General features: G+C 36.8%; 1 protein-coding gene across 11 annotated transcripts in view; it reads left to right on the forward strand.

Moving 5' to 3' along the window:
• GPHN (gephyrin) overlaps nt 1-15,807 on the forward strand; it is a 615,197-nt gene that overhangs the window by 546,614 nt on the left and 52,776 nt on the right. For all 11 annotated transcript variants that reach the window (XM_061180933.1, XM_061180924.1, XM_061180928.1 and 8 more), the window contains one exon: nt 4,677-4,798. In XM_061180933.1, coding sequence (XP_061036916.1) covers nt 4,677-4,798 — 122 coding nt within the window. The remainder of the gene's footprint in view (nt 1-4,676; nt 4,799-15,807) is intronic.

Here is a 15,807-nt window from a genome sequence, read left to right on the forward strand (position 1 = left end):
ACAGATGTAGAGAACAAACATATGGACATCAAGGGGGGAAAGCGGCGGGGGGTGGGGGTGGGGGTGGGATGAATTGGACGATTGGGATTGACATGTATACACTGATGTGTATAAAATTGATAACTAATAAGAACCTGCTGGGGCTTCCCTGGTGGCGCAGTGGTTGAGAATCTGCCTGCCAATTCAGGGGACGCGGGTTCAAGCCCTGGTTTGGGAGGATCCTGCATGCCACGGAGCAACTGGGCCCGTGAACCACAACTACTGAGCCTGTGCGTCTGGAACCTGTGCTCCGCAACAAGAGAGGCCACACAGTGAGAGGCCCGCGCACCGCGATGAAGAGTGGTCCCCACTCGCCGCAACTAGAGAAAGCTCTCGCACAGAAACGAAGACCCAACACAGCCAAAAATAAAATTAATTAATTAATTAATTTTTAAAAAAAAAGAACCTGCTGTATAAAAAAATAAATTTAAAAAAAAACAAAAAAACTAAGGTTGAACCCTTCAGAGCTAACCCTAAAAGTCAGCAGGCCAGAATGGGGAGGTAGATCTCTCTGAAAGCCAGTTTCTCATACATAAACATAGAAAAGTTCTTACAGACACACAACAGTGTAGCCAATTGACAAACAAAATGGTTAGTAGCAAATCAACACTTTAGCAAACCAACAGTAAGGAAAACAAAAATCCTTACAAATTCAGTCAGATAACCAAAAAGTCCTGGGAACCTTACTCTTAGAGCAGAAAAATTTTCCATCTACCCTTCTAGGTTCTTTGGCTGATCTAATAATTAAATTGACATAAGGCAGATTAACAGGAGAAAAATTTAATTTTGTACATACAGGAATCCCATAAAAATATGAGACCCAAAGACAGTCAGGCAATTGAGGCTTGTATGTCAGTCTGATCTAAGGAATGGGATAGGGCTTGGGGCTTGAAAGGGGAGAAGGGCAGTTCAGGAAGATGAGAAGAGCAGAAGTATAGTAATCAGATGTTTGCCCTACCATGCAGGTAAGTCTTTCATATAAAAAGTTATCTCTGGTAATAGCTCTCTTTCTGGGCCAGGCCCCCTATCTAAATTCTTTTAGGCAGTTAAGGGAGTAGTAAAAGTTTTTATTGAGTCTGCTGGGTCTTGATTGCCTTCAGCTCAAAGTAACGCATGTGCCAAACGCATGGGCACGTTTGGAGGTGGCATATTCTGCTCCCCTTCAAAAACAAAATAAATTTCAGCTAACTTTGGGAGCTCAACAAAAAAGGATCAGAGTTTAATGTAAGTGCTGGACTTACCATCATAAAGACTCCCCTGAGCAAAGAGGCTCAAAAGACCTCAGTGAAGTGCAATGTAACCAATATGAGAATAGTGGTGGCATGAGGTCTTGCCTAAGTGTTGGTAGGGACCTTCATGACCATCATTGTCCTAATACAAAGGCCACCAGGGAAGCCTGTTGATCATACAAAGCTGGATATATTAAAGTTTCTGAGCAAGGAAGAGCATCACCTTGAGAGTCTCAGTAGTGTCTCAAGAGGAGGAAGTTACAGAAGGATAGTTACAGGATTTTGAGGACTGGGATTGGTCATGAGGTGGTTTTAAGGTAGGTAGTAAGTACGGTCTAGGCAGAGACTGATCACATTTTGTAAAATAGGTGAGTTGCTGAAACAATTTCATTTTATCTTTGGAGCACGAGTCCATATGGAGTTACCGTGGTCTCTAATTGTCCAAAATCTTATAGGAACATACAGGTCTGAACAAGCTTACGTTATAACAATTTGACTTAAGATAGTTTGTTACATATCATAGTTTGGTACAGTTTACCTGTTATGCAAGTAATCGTACAGTTTTGCAAGTAGATGTGTCTATTTTATTTCTCAGAAGGAAAGAGTCTGTCGGCAAGATAGCCAATTATGAGGCTTTTGCAGAAATTCAGATATATTCAATGCCTGAAATTGGGGGATGGAGAGGGTTGATAAGAGAGTGAATGAAAATGTAGTGTCAAGGAGGAGATGGATTCCTGTGTATAAAGCAGCAAAACATTAAAAAAAAAAAAAGGAGATGGAGTAAGGATTAAGGATTGAAACCTTTGGGAAGATAGTGGACTACAAAGGAAAAAAATCAAAGGCTAAATGTTTGAAAGCTGGAAATACAGTGGCACCACTGACAATAACAAACAGGAAATTGAAATTTAGTATGTGGTAGATAAGAAAGTAACAAGGTATGAAGATAATGGGTTATGTTTTCATTTTTTTGTTTGTTTTGGGTTATGTTTTATTTTACTTTATATTGTATTTTTTCTTTTATATTTTAACTAGAATAAGTTTCAGGCATCATTCCAGAGATGACTAGAAGTATAAGAAGCTGGAAAATAAGATTACATTTTTAAAGAGGAATATTGTGAATTTATTCTAGTATATGCAACCTTATAATCTTCCATTCGATTCTGTGTGTTTTCTTTGAAAATACTTAAAATGCACTGGAAATCCCATACCCTCACTTAACTAGCTATTATTTCATTATGTCAGTTTTACAGATAAACAACTGGTTCTCCAGTGATCGCTAATTGTTCTATTATTTCTGGAACTGTGTGCAGCAAAATAACAGAGAGGAACATGAATGGCAAAGAAACCACCCTAATAACGGGGAAATCTTATTACTCAGTTGGTGGTCAGTACCCTTTGTGAAAAAAATATTATATAACCGTTTAGTTTTCTTTCTGCAGCAACTTGTCTGATTAATGGAGTTTAAAAGCTGCAAGCCTTGGCCTTATAAAATTATAAGTTCAATAACTGTGTGTTAATTAAGATCAGAAAATTAATCTGTATTAGTACTGCAATAGCAATTTTCCAAGCTCTGCCAGTGACTAAGGATGAAAGTGGGCTGCAGTGTCACATGGGATCTGATTAAGTTAGATTAGTGCAGTATTTGAAGGGAAGTCTCCCAGGTGACAGTGAATAAGATGATCAAAGTTTTTCTGCAGATATTTTAAGGGGACAGTTGTTTGCAAAGCTACTACTTTTCCAACATAAAGCCAAAGGTCCAGCCACATGGTATCACTAATGAGTCAGAAGGAAGACTAAAGGGGCTTGAGGTCATTGTTTGGCAGAACTGAGATACAAAACCCTGGGTATTGGCCATATTAACAGCCTAAGCATCTGAAATGTGCAGGCTTGCCTTCAACCTCCTAAGATAATATTCCAGATTTTCTCACTTCAAAGATGCACTTTTTTTTTTCATTTTGTAATTTTCTGAAATCAAAGTACATCTTAAAATTGTGTAAATTAAATTTGCATGTTGTGTGTGTCTGTGTGTGTTAGGGACCTCCTACTCTTAAGGATTTTATAATCTAATAAATGTAAATCTGTGTTCACGTTATAAACTGATTCCATCCATACTAGCATCTAGGAGTAACAATATGAGAACAATTGGGGGGAATTAGGTGCTCTTTCAATATCATGTATCATAAAGAAAGGACAGAGAATTGTTTTTATTGTATATTTATCTATGTTAACTGAGTGTTCATTATCTCAGTCCTAACAACTGCCTTTCAAGGTAGTTTTATTACTATATATTATAAATGAGAAAATTATGGCATAATGTGTTTGGGCAACTTGAATTTGAGCCTTATCTGAATAAGGTAGACTCTTGCTACTACGCTATACTGCCTCATTGGAACATCCTAACATAAAATAAGCTTCTTATAATTTTCTTCATTGACATCTAATAGTAGATATTAAATCTCTTAAGGGTGATTCAATTCAAAGTCATGGAATCATGGGTGTGTGCAGTTAAGTATTACTTGTTTAAGTTTGCTAATAGAGACAAGATATCTGGCTCCCTCTCCTTCAAATAAGTTTAACTTCTTCGGTACTACTGATACCACTTCACAAAAGAGATCAAAAGGCTTGAAAGAAAAGATAAATGATCATTCTCTTCAGACTTGAGAATATCATGTCACACAGTCTCTTCCTCAAATATTCTCCGTGAAGGACAGATTAGAAAGTAATAGTGGGAGGAAAAAAGAAAGTTGTTGTTTTTTTTTAATTTGACCCAGTAAACAGCCAACCAGTAGAAAGGCAGCTATCTCCAGAGCACTATTTTGTCAAATTGTAGCCAAAGCTGGTGTGATATTTGGCCTGCTGTTTAGTCACCACTTAAATTTCTGCATGTTTTTTAATTCTGGAGGAATGTTTTCTCATCCTCCTATGCTTTCAATATTTATCAAAGATCCTTTGAGGGCTTCCCTGGTGGCGCAGTGGTTGAGAATCTGCCTGCCAATGCAGGGGACACGGGTTCGAGCCCTGGTCTGGGAAGGTCCCACATGACGCGGAGCAACTGGGCCCGTGAGCCACAACTACTGAGCCTGTACGTCTGGAGCCTATGCTCCGCAACAAGAGAGGCCACGATAGTGAGAGGCCCGCGCACCGCGATGAAGAGGGGCCCCCGCTCGCCGCAACTAGAGAAAGCCCTCGCACAGAAACGAAGACCTAACACAGCCAAAAATTAATTAATTAATTAATTTAAAAAAAAAAAAAAGATCCTTTGAGCATATATCTTCTATGGGCCAGATACTGTTATAGGTGCTAGATGTGCTAAACTCTGTTTACTAGATCTATTTTTTTCCCATTAACAATAGGCAATATTATCCTAAGAAAATAATTTGTAGTGGTTTTTTTTTTTTGGCTTTGTAGCTGCTAAATCCTGAAGATGACCTCTTACCAGGAAAGATTCGAGACAGCAATCGTTCAACCCTCTTAGCAACAATTCAGGAACATGGTTACCCCACAATCAACTTGGGAATTGTGGGAGACAAGTAAGTATTGGATTTTATTTTGAAGTTGTTATTGTACAAATATGAATTTTGGGAGTACTAACTAGGCGGGATTGTTGCTAAAGAGAAAGAAATTTAATACCATAATTTTCACTTATTTCATTCTTCAGAAGTCAAAGAATTATGGAGATGTCTATGTCCTTTAGCGATAGACATTTTCCTGGAATGCCTTTTACAATAGGAGAAATATGTTGCTCTGCTTTGGGTGTTATTCCTATTCATACTTTTACTTATGTCAAGAAAGATAGGGAAGTTTCATTCCCTTTCACCCTTCCTAAAGGCAACTATATCATAAATTTGTTGAGTATATTTCTAGTCGATGTTTTATGCTTTTGTTACATACAAAAATATCCATAAACAATGTAGTATATGCAAAAAAAAAAAGAAAGGGAAGACATGGGTGAGCAGAGTAAGAGGGAAATGTTAAAATTAGTACTAACTGATTCTTTGAAGTTTAAGTACAATTATTTTCTAGGACTTTTATATTGATTTTTGTATTCTTATATAACCTGAGTTTCTCCAGGCTTCACCCACTTGTAAATACAAAGAGAGGCACATTGACTATAATTGCCCATCTCTGAGAGCATATTACCCCATTTACTAAATTAACTCAGCCCTCTGCTAAATTCCCCAAGTATTTCTGTAAATTTCCAACTGCGTCTCCAGCTCCAGCTGCACATGCAATCAAAAACAAGTCTGCTCTTTCTGAGCATCCCACTTCCATGCAACACTGCTGTTCAGCCATGTTTCACCAGGCACTATTTCCAGTTCACCAGAGGTGTGCCTGCTCTTAGTAACACTCAAACAACAGCCTGCTGGAGACAAAGCTAGGAGACAAATCTGAGTGATGGATGCCCTGATGTATCTGTCACCCATAATTGCCCCTTTCTGTCTTATCACCATCTTGTCACTGAGCAAAGCTCATTATGCCTGGATCCTCCTTCCCTTAAGGTGAGTGCTTTCCCAGGGCTCAGATATGCTCTTGAAGAGGCTCTGCCCTACCATTTCACAAGGTATGCTGGGACTCCCATAAACCCCAGTTTAGGCTCAAACTGGACACAGTGTAGTCCACACCTGGAACACAGCGTCTTGCTAGTAACCTGAAAGGCAGTAGTTTTTATGTTAATCTCACCTTTTAAACTTCTCTTCTTTCCTCCTGATTTTTTTTCTTTCTCTGTGGACACTGGAGTAGAGTCTGTTACACATATTTTCAAACATCATTTTTTTTTTTTAATTCACCATTTGTATTTACCTGAAAGTTTAGTTCTAGAGAAGTCCATAGGTAAGTAACCAGCCAACTTAGAACCCATGCTGGTGAAGCCAGTGCTGCAGGTTACCTGGTATCACCCTGACCCAGGCTCCGTAGCCCTGGGAAGGGATAGAAAGAACCCAGTGAAAAAAAGCGGGGAGGGTTGAATTTGGACCTGACTAGTAACCCATCCTTTCATATATATAAACTTCAAGCATCTAAAAATTATCCTGATGCTGATACACCTTTAAAGAAGGCAAAAATTAATTTCTGAGAGGAGGTAGGATGAACCCAAGAGTTCCAATAGCACAGAACAGGCCTGAAACTCTAGAGAACAAATGCACCAGATTTAGAATTTGTTTCCCAGCCACCGCTGACTCTGGCCCTGCCTCCAAGTGCATTAATGAGCTCTAAGAACTATTATAAGGTAAAAGGTGCTTTTTGTTTGTGTGTATCATTTTTACCTTATGCTGTCTTGACTATAATTCTGTTCATTCTCTCCTCCTAATGTTGTACTTTTGTATTAAAAAAAAAGCTAACTTGATATATACTATATATGCTGCCATTACCTTACTATAAAGGCCAGAACACCTTTGAAAGGTTCCTATGTTGATATGCTAATATTTGATTTTCTAGGACCAGCTGTTGATTTGTTGTAGACATTTCCTAATAATTAATGTTGCTATTACATGTAACTTCAAAATGTCCCTTGAAAACAGCATATAAAGAACAACAAAACTTATAAGCAAGATATAGGCAATTTTGAGAATATGCACATCTTTAGTATATTCTTTTCTTGGATTGAATACCTTACATAAAACTGAGAACAATTTTTTAAAAATACAATTGATGCAAATCTAAACTTTCTCAGTCTTAGAGTGCTGTATTGAAGAGGCCCAGAGTAAATGGTTTAAAATTCAGAGGTGGAATGTGGGAGGAAAGAATTTATAACTGTTCAGATGGAAATCTGTGCTAGGAATTTAGCAAAGGAAACAAGGTACATTTAATCTGCAGCCTGTTGATATTCTGTGAAGGTTGTCTCCCTCTTCATTCTTCTCTTTCCTATATAGCCGTTTGCTAATGAAAGCAAATGTTGTTATACAGAAGCCTCTATGTGAAGCTCTCCAGGGAAACAAGCAGGGTCATGGGAGAAACTACCCTATGTTTAAAGCAGGGAGAGAAATTGCTCAAGAATGTCAGCAAGCACAGAACCCTTACTCAGCTATGCCAGATAAGAGTAGGGAGTAAGAGTGCTATTCTTGTTATTTTTAAAAGGTTTCAGTCTGGGTTTAAATTCTGTATGATTCTACTTCTTAGCTCTTATTCTTATCACCTACCATGACTTTAACAATAAATGTTAAACTTGAAGGGTAAGACTCTATAACTTATTTGGATTGACCTGGATGAATTTTGCCTTTGTTTCTTGTACATTTCATTTCAAAAGAGGGTACAGTGGAGATTATGGGGGGGGTGCTTCAAATATGTGAGCATTAACTGTATTTTTAAAACATTCATTTTTAAGTATTATGTGAATATTAAAACACATTCCTTAGACATATTTTCTCTCATTGTGTGGAATACAATACTATTGTGGTTCCTAGCGTTTTTCTTTAAAAAGACAAATTTTTTTATAATGTAAAAAAAATTTTATTGAGGTATAATTTACAATGTTATATTAGTTTCAGGTGTACAACATAGTGATTCAGAATTTTTATAGATTATACACCATTTAAAGTTATAAAATATTGGCTGTATTCCTGTGCTATACAATACATCCTTGTAGCTTATTTATTTTATACATAGTAGTTTGTACCTCTTAATCCTCTACTCCTTAATCCCTCTTCTCTTCCCTCTCCCCACCGGTAAACACTAGTTTGTTTTCTATATATGTGAGTCTGTTTCTGTTTTGTTATACTCACTAGTTTGTTTTATTTTTTAGAGTCCACATATAAGTGATATCATACAGTATTTGTCTTTCTCTGTCTGACTTATTTCACTAAGCATGATACACTCCAGGTCCATTCATGTTGTTGCAAATGGCAAAAGTTTTTTCTTTTTCATGGCTGAGTAGTATTCCATTGTATATACCACATCTTCTTTATTCATTCATCTGCTGATGGACATTTAGGTTACTTCCATATCTTGGCTATTATAAATAATGCTGCTATGAACACTGGGGTACATGTATCTTTTCAAATTAGTGTTTTGGGATATATACCCAGGAATGGAATGGCTGGGTCATATGGTAGTTCAGTTTTTAGTTTTTTGAGAAGCCTCCATACTGTTTTCCACAGTGGCTGTACCAATTCACATTCCCACCAACAGCATAGGAGGGTTCCCTTTTCTCCACATTCTCACCAACATTTGTTACTTGTGGTCTTTTTGATAAAAACCATTGTGACAAGTGTGAAGTGATATCTCATTGTGGTTTTGATTTGCATTTATCAATGATTAGCAATGTTGAGCATCTTTTCATGTGCCTATTGGCCTTGTGTATGAAAAAGACAAGCTTTTAAACCCAGAGATGTTCATTGAACTTGCCCAGCAATATACAAGTTAGTGGCAGAGGTGGAAATGGAATCTAAGTTTCTTGAAATTAATAATCCACAATTCTCATTATGAAGACAAGATAATATCATTTTGAAGATATTTCGTTTTAGCTAGAACAGGAAGGATAAATAGGATTTGTGTATTTAGAAAAAGAGAGTATGTTAACCAAGTAGGAAACAGGGAATGAACAAAAATAGAGAAGTAGAAAGAATAATTTACTCAGGTCAGGCCAGACTGTTTAGAGTAGGAGGTTCAGGTAGAAGGATAATAAGTGTAAATTTGGTAGAAATTTGAAGCCAGATTTTGAAAGGCTTTGTAATCCAGGCAGCACTACCGAATTTGGTTAAATTTGCAGCTTTTTTAAAAAGCAGAATTAACATAGTAAACCATATTTTGGAAAGAGAATTTGCCCAAGTTGTATCACATGAGCTAAAGTTGGAGACCTACTAGAAATAAGAACAACAATACAGTTTGTTTATTCTTTGTTCAGTTAGTCAGGAAGTATTAATTGTGTACCTATTTGAATCACCTGGAGATCTTATTAAAAATGCTGATTGTGATTCAGCAAATCTGGAGTGGACCAAGATTTTGCATTTCTAACAAGTTCCCAAGAATACCAAGCCACTGGTCCATGGATCACAGGAAGTAACAAGGGTGTGGTAAACTTAATCATGATTCTACTATGAATTTTAAGCCAAAGGCTCTTGAAGATTCAAAACTGAAATAGATATAGATCTTGTCCTTAAAATTACATGTACTGTAAATGCACTATAAATTACAGCCTAGTAATAAGATGTTTTAGAAAGTTCCAGAGCTTATACTCAAATTTGGAAGTAGAATTTTTAAAAAAGAGATTAAATTGAAAGACATTATGAAGGCTATTATGTAGAACAGAAGGGTGTCAGTGTTGATTCATCTTCATCTGGATTGCAAAGCCTCATCGAAATGGTATGTGTCTGTAAACACAAATAAAATGCCTGCGTAACCCAGCTATTAGGTCTCTCTACCACAATTTTACATCCCTCTCCAGCAATACACCATTTCAACTTCTTCATTCTCCATTTGTAGTTTATTCTTTCTTGTTTTGGCAGCTTCTCTTCCTATGCTCATTCCCAAATGTAAGTGTCACCATGGCTCACCCTTGACCTTTTTTCCTTCTAATTCTGTATGCTAATGACTCCCAGATCTTATCTCTGTCTTGAGCTCCATGCCTAGATCCACCTGCTTACTAGGTATATTTTCTTTAAGTTCAATAGGCAGAGCAAATTCAACATGTAAAATTAAATTCATTATCCCTCCTTTCCTTTCTCACTGCGCCTCCCACTACCATCTTACTTCATTTCTTTGAGTTCTTCTAGCTCAGTGACTGCGCCCACCAGCCACCCAGTCACCCGAGCCAGAAGAAACCTGAATGGAAAGCTTCTGTCTCTCACTCAGCCCTGTATTTAAATCCCATACAGTTTCCCTCATCAGTACTTCTTCTGTACATTCCTATCTCTTCATTTCTACCATCCTGGCTTAGTTTGGGGCTCCGTTTACTTTTTGTCTAGACACATGAGGCTGTCCTCTTAACTGGTCTCCCTGCCTCAAGTCTTGTTCTCCTCTAACTCACCCTCTATTCTGCTACAAATATGATCTTTCTAAGGTGCCAACTATATACTTGTGGCAGAATTGGGGTTTTATTATATATGGGTAAGTATACTGTAATAATCCAACAAACTTTTATGAAGGGTTATGCTATATCAGATGTCGTCTCAGTCTTTGGTACTACAGAAATGAATAAGATAGTTATTAGTAAGAACTACAAAAGTTTTCAATTCTGTTTCACTCCTGTCTTTCCTCCCCACCCAATCCACATCCATTTTCTCCAGCCTCCTCACTCCAAACATGCCAGTCTTTTCCTGGAAAGAGATACTAATCTTTACTTACTACCTACTATATATATAGTACTATACTACATTCTTTCACTTACTTATCTTATTTAGGCCTCATGAAACAACCGATCCAGATAAGTGTCTTTTATCCCCATTTTGTAGATAATAATACTGAAGCTCAAAAAAATTAAATAAGCTGTTCAGAGTCATACAACTAGTAAAAGACAGAATGAGGAGTCCAGCCTAGGCCTGTCTAACTCCAGGGTCTTTCTCCTTTTGCTGTACCATGCTGCCCTCTTAACTGGGCTTAGCACCCACAATTTATTAATATTAAGATTAATAAACTAAATATTCTGTATCCATTTTAATAGGTAAAACCCCTAAGTAAATAGTTACTGTCAATATTTCAAAAGCCAGAGAGGAAAATTTAGTTTAAATTTTGAATTAAATATTGACTGTGTGTATGAATGAATTATAAGGACTTGAGTTGCAAAATTCTAGATCTTTAGGTGATATAGAAGTGGGGGGAAAAGGCAGGAGGATTTATTACAGTAGCTCAAGTTTACTTTCTGGACCCCTAAATAAAGCTTCTTATTCACTGTAAAATAGACACCTCTCCCTTCCATAAAGAGAAAAGCCCCTTCCTGTTATAATTTCTTCTTTTATCTTTCCTCCCACAACTACTGGAGCCACTTTTGCAGCATTTATTACCTTTGGGTAATTTGTTATAACAAGTTCATAGTATCTTCCAGGGGGTGGGAAGGAGTGAAGAGAGGAGAATGGGAAAGAGGAGAAGAGAGCATGCATGCAATGTAAATAATGGTAATTTGGTATTCAGACCTACATTAATTCAATTTACAAATGACTGAGATTCACAAATGGCTACCCTATTCTAACCTTTCCCGTACTCACCATCTAAGCTCCTCTGTCAGTACTTTTAAGAGAAGGGAAGGGAGAGAAAGCTTTTTGAGAAGTGAAAGGGGAAAAGCCATGAACAGCAAGAAACTTTAGAGGAACAGTTAATCTCCTTATTCCCTGACTCTCAAGATCCAGTCTGTTTAGGAGAGGTGTTTTATTAAGCCCAAATATCCTCCACATTGGCTAAATGTGTTTGTTCTGTTCACTTTGCTATACTTCTTGATAATCTAATATTTAGAGGTGCATTTGTGTTTAAAAGTATTCTACCTGAGAGTGAGTTATTTGCATATTAATATTTAATAGTTCAAATCAGACATCCAACATCTGGGTAAATCTGCTGTCCTAAATAAACAGGAACTAATCACTTAGAACTTAGAGTTCTTTGACTCATAGGGCAAACCCTGAACAGGACCACTTCAGAACCTTAGCATAGCAAGATACTGTAGGCATGGCAAGAAGTACATTTGACAGCAGGAAAGGACTCTAGAGAGGTAGACAGGAAGATAACTTAAACAAATGCTTTCCATTTCAACATTCTTTCTTCAGTCTTCCACCTTGTTTCCAAAATTCCGGTTAATAGTAAAGCATAATTCAGCAACATATTAGTAACATTATGAGCTAAATGAAGATTTGTTTGTTTGTTTTTAACTACCCCGGAGTCTTGCCCACCATCTATAATATTATTTTTAAAGGAATGTGTTCCAGGTTCCAAACAGCCAATTTCTCATATAGACTCTGGGAACATAATCTGTGAGTTAGGAACTACCTGTGCGAAAAAAGACTCTCCTGAAGCAGTCAGCTTACTATTGACTGTATACTGTCTTTCAGTGCTGTTTAAGGAGTTGTATTGGGTTGGCAAAAAAGTGCCTTCAGTTTTTAAGTAAAAATAAAAGACACATTTTTCATTTTCACCAAGAACTTTGCCAAGCAACATATTCACCCTTTTGTTCCACTACCTTTGCCATTTTTCAGGCAACTTCGTAATTCCATCTTCCCAAAACTTATCCTTTTGAGCGAAGAACTGTTCTAGGCGCCTTTTACAGTCTTCCAGGGAATTGAAATTTTTTCCATTAAGAGAATTTTGTAAAGACCTAAATAAATGGAAATCCGAAGGTGCAATGTCTGGTGAATATGGCGGATGAATCAGAACTTCCCAGCCAAGCTCTAACAGTTTTTTCCTGGTCATCAAAGAAGCATGCAATCTTGAGTTATACTGATGGAAGATTATGCATTTTCTGTTGACTAATTCCAGACGCTTTTCGTTGAGTGCTGCTTCCAGTTGGTCTAACTGGGAGCAGTACTTGTTGGAATTAATCATTTGGTTTTCCAGAAGGAGCTCATAATAGAGGACTCCCTTCCAGTCCCACCATATATAAAGCATCACCTTCTTTGGATGAAGACTGGCTTTTGGTGTGGTTGGTGGTGGTTCATTTCGCCTGCCCCACGATCTCTTCCATTCCACATTGTCGTACAGTATCCACTTTTCATCGCCTGTCACAATTTGTTTTAAAAACAGACCGTTTTCATTACGTTTAAGTAGAGAATCACATGCAGAAGTACGGTCAAGAAGATTTTCTTCACTTAATTTATATGGAACCCAAACATCAAAGTGATTAACATAACTAAGCTGGTGCAAATGATTTTCAGCGCTTGATTTGGATATTTTGAGTATGTCAGCTATCTCCCACGTGGTATGACGTTGATTGTTCTCAATTCATGTCTCCATTCTCGATTTGATCACTATCAACTTCAACTGATCTACCCAACCATGGAGCATCGTCCAGCGAGAAATCTCCAGCACGAAACTTCGCAAACCACTTTTGACATGTTGGATCAGTCACAGCACTGCACAAATCTTTTTTTGCGTTTCAGTTGCGTTTTTACCTTTCTTGAAATAATAAAGCATAATATGCCAAAAATGTTGCTTTTTCTCTTCCATCTTCAATATTAAAATGGCTACACAAAAATTCACAAATTTTGATAAGTCTTTTTTTAAATGCACGCTGATATGACAGCTGTCACATACAATCAAACAAAATTGTTTAGAATGAAGGTAAAGGCAACTAAGTGCTACTAGAGCCACCTTACAGAAAAAAACGATCGAACCTTTTGGCCAACCCAATAATTAGTAGTAGGACGTTGAAACATTTTTAAATGGGTGTAACATGATCACCTTCTCTTCCTGGTCCAGGTCTATTATGAACTTCTTAGGCCATTGTTCTAGATATTCTAGGTATACTTTTTCTTTTTTTCTTTTTTATTTATTTTCTTGTTTATTTACTATTTTATTTTTTTATTGAAGCATGGTTGATTTACAATATTATACAAGTTTCAGGTGTACAACATAGTGATTCAAAATTTTTATAGATTATACTCCATAGATAGTTATTATAAAATGTTGGCTATATTCCCTGTGCTATAGAATACATACTTGTAGCTTGTCTATTTTGTACATAGTAGTTTGTACCTCTTAATCCTCTACCCCTATCTTGTCCCTCCTCCTTTCCCTCTCCACACTGGTAAACACTAGTTTGTTCTCTGTATCTGTGAGTCTGTTTCTGTTTTGTTATATTCACTAGTTTGTTGTATTTTTTAGATTCCACATATAAGCGATAACATTCAGTATTTGTCTCTCTTTGTCTGACTTATCTTATTAAGCATAATACCCTCCAGGTCCAGCCATATTGTTGCAAATGGCAAACCTCCATTCTTCTTTATGGCTGAGTAGTATTCCATAGTCTATATACACCACATCTTCTTTATCCATTCACCTGTTGATGGACATTTAGGTTGCTTCCAAACTTGGCTGTTGTAAAGAATGCTGCTATGAACATTAGAGTGCATGTATCTTTTCAAATTAATGTTTTCATTTTCTTTGGATATATACCCAGGAGTGGAATGCTGGGTCATATGGTAGTTCTATTTTTAGTTTTTTTGAGGCATCTCTGTACTGTTTTCCACAGTGGCTGCACCAATTTACATTTCCGCCAACGGTGTACAAGGGTTCCCTTTTCTCCACATCCATGCCAACATTTGTTACCTGTGGTCTTTTTGATGATAGCCATTGTGACAAGTGTGAAATGATATCTCATTGTGGTTTCAATTTGCATTTCTCTGATGATTAGCGATGTTGAGCATCTTTTCTTCTGCCTCTTGGCCATCATATGTCTTCATTGGAAAAACGTCTATTCAGTTCTTATGCCCATCTTTTAATCAGGGTGTATGGGTTTTTTTTTAATATTGAGTTGTATGAGCTGTTTATGTATTTTGGATATTGATCCCTTATTGGTCATATCATTTGCAAATATTTTTTCTCATTCAGTAGGTTCTTTTTTCATTTTGCCAATGGTTTCCTTTGCTGTGCAAAAACTTTTGAGTTTAATTAGGTCCCATTTATTTATTTTTGCTTTTGTTTCCTTTGCCTTAGGAGACAGCTCCAAAAAATTATTGCTACAATTTATGTCAAAGAGTGTTCTGGGTTTTCTTCTAGAAGTTTTATGGTTTCTGGTCTAACATTTAGGTCTTTAATCCATTTTTAGTTTATTTTTGTATATAGTATGAGAAAATGTTCTACTTTCATTCTTTTACGTATGGCTGTCCAGGTTTCCCAGCACCACTTATTGAAGAGACTGTCTTTTCTCCACTGTATATTCTTGCCTCCTTTGTCATAGATTAATTGACTACCACAGGGGCATGGGTTTATTTCTGGGCTTTCTATTATGTTCCACTAATCTATATTTCTGTTTTTGTGCCGGTACCATACTCTTTTGATTACTGTAGCTTTGTAGTATAGGCTGAAGTCAGGGAGTCTGATTCCCCCAGCTCTGTTTTTCTTTCTCAAGATTGCTTTGGCTATTCAAGGTCTTTTGTGTTTCCATACAAATTTAAAAAATTTTTGTTCGAGTTCTGTGAAAAATGCCATTGGTATTTTTTAAGGATTACATTGAGTCTGTAGATTGCCTTGTGTTGTGTGGTTGTTTTAATTCTTCCAATCCATGAACATGGTGTATCTTTCCATCTGTTTGTGTGGTCTTCAATTTCTTTCATCAGTGTCTTATAATTTTCTAAGTACAGATCTTTTACCTCCTTATGTGGGTTTATTCCTGGGTATTTTATTCCTTTTGTTGTGATTATAAATGGGGTTGTTTCCTTAATTTTTTCTGATCTTTTGTTGTTAGTGTATAGAAATGCAACAGATTTCTGTATATTAATTTTGTATCCTGCAACTTTACTGAATTCAGTGATGACCTCTAGTAGTTTTCTGGTGGCATCTTTAGGATTTTCTAATGTATAGTATTATGTCATCTGCAACAGTGACAGTTTTACTTCTTCCCTTCCAATTTGGATTCCTTTTATTATTTTTCTTGTCTGATTGCTGTGGCTACAACTTCCAATACTAT

This window comes from Eubalaena glacialis, chromosome 2 (genome assembly GCF_028564815.1).
Source record: "Eubalaena glacialis isolate mEubGla1 chromosome 2, mEubGla1.1.hap2.+ XY, whole genome shotgun sequence".
Taxonomy (NCBI): Eukaryota; Metazoa; Chordata; class Mammalia; order Artiodactyla; family Balaenidae; genus Eubalaena; species Eubalaena glacialis.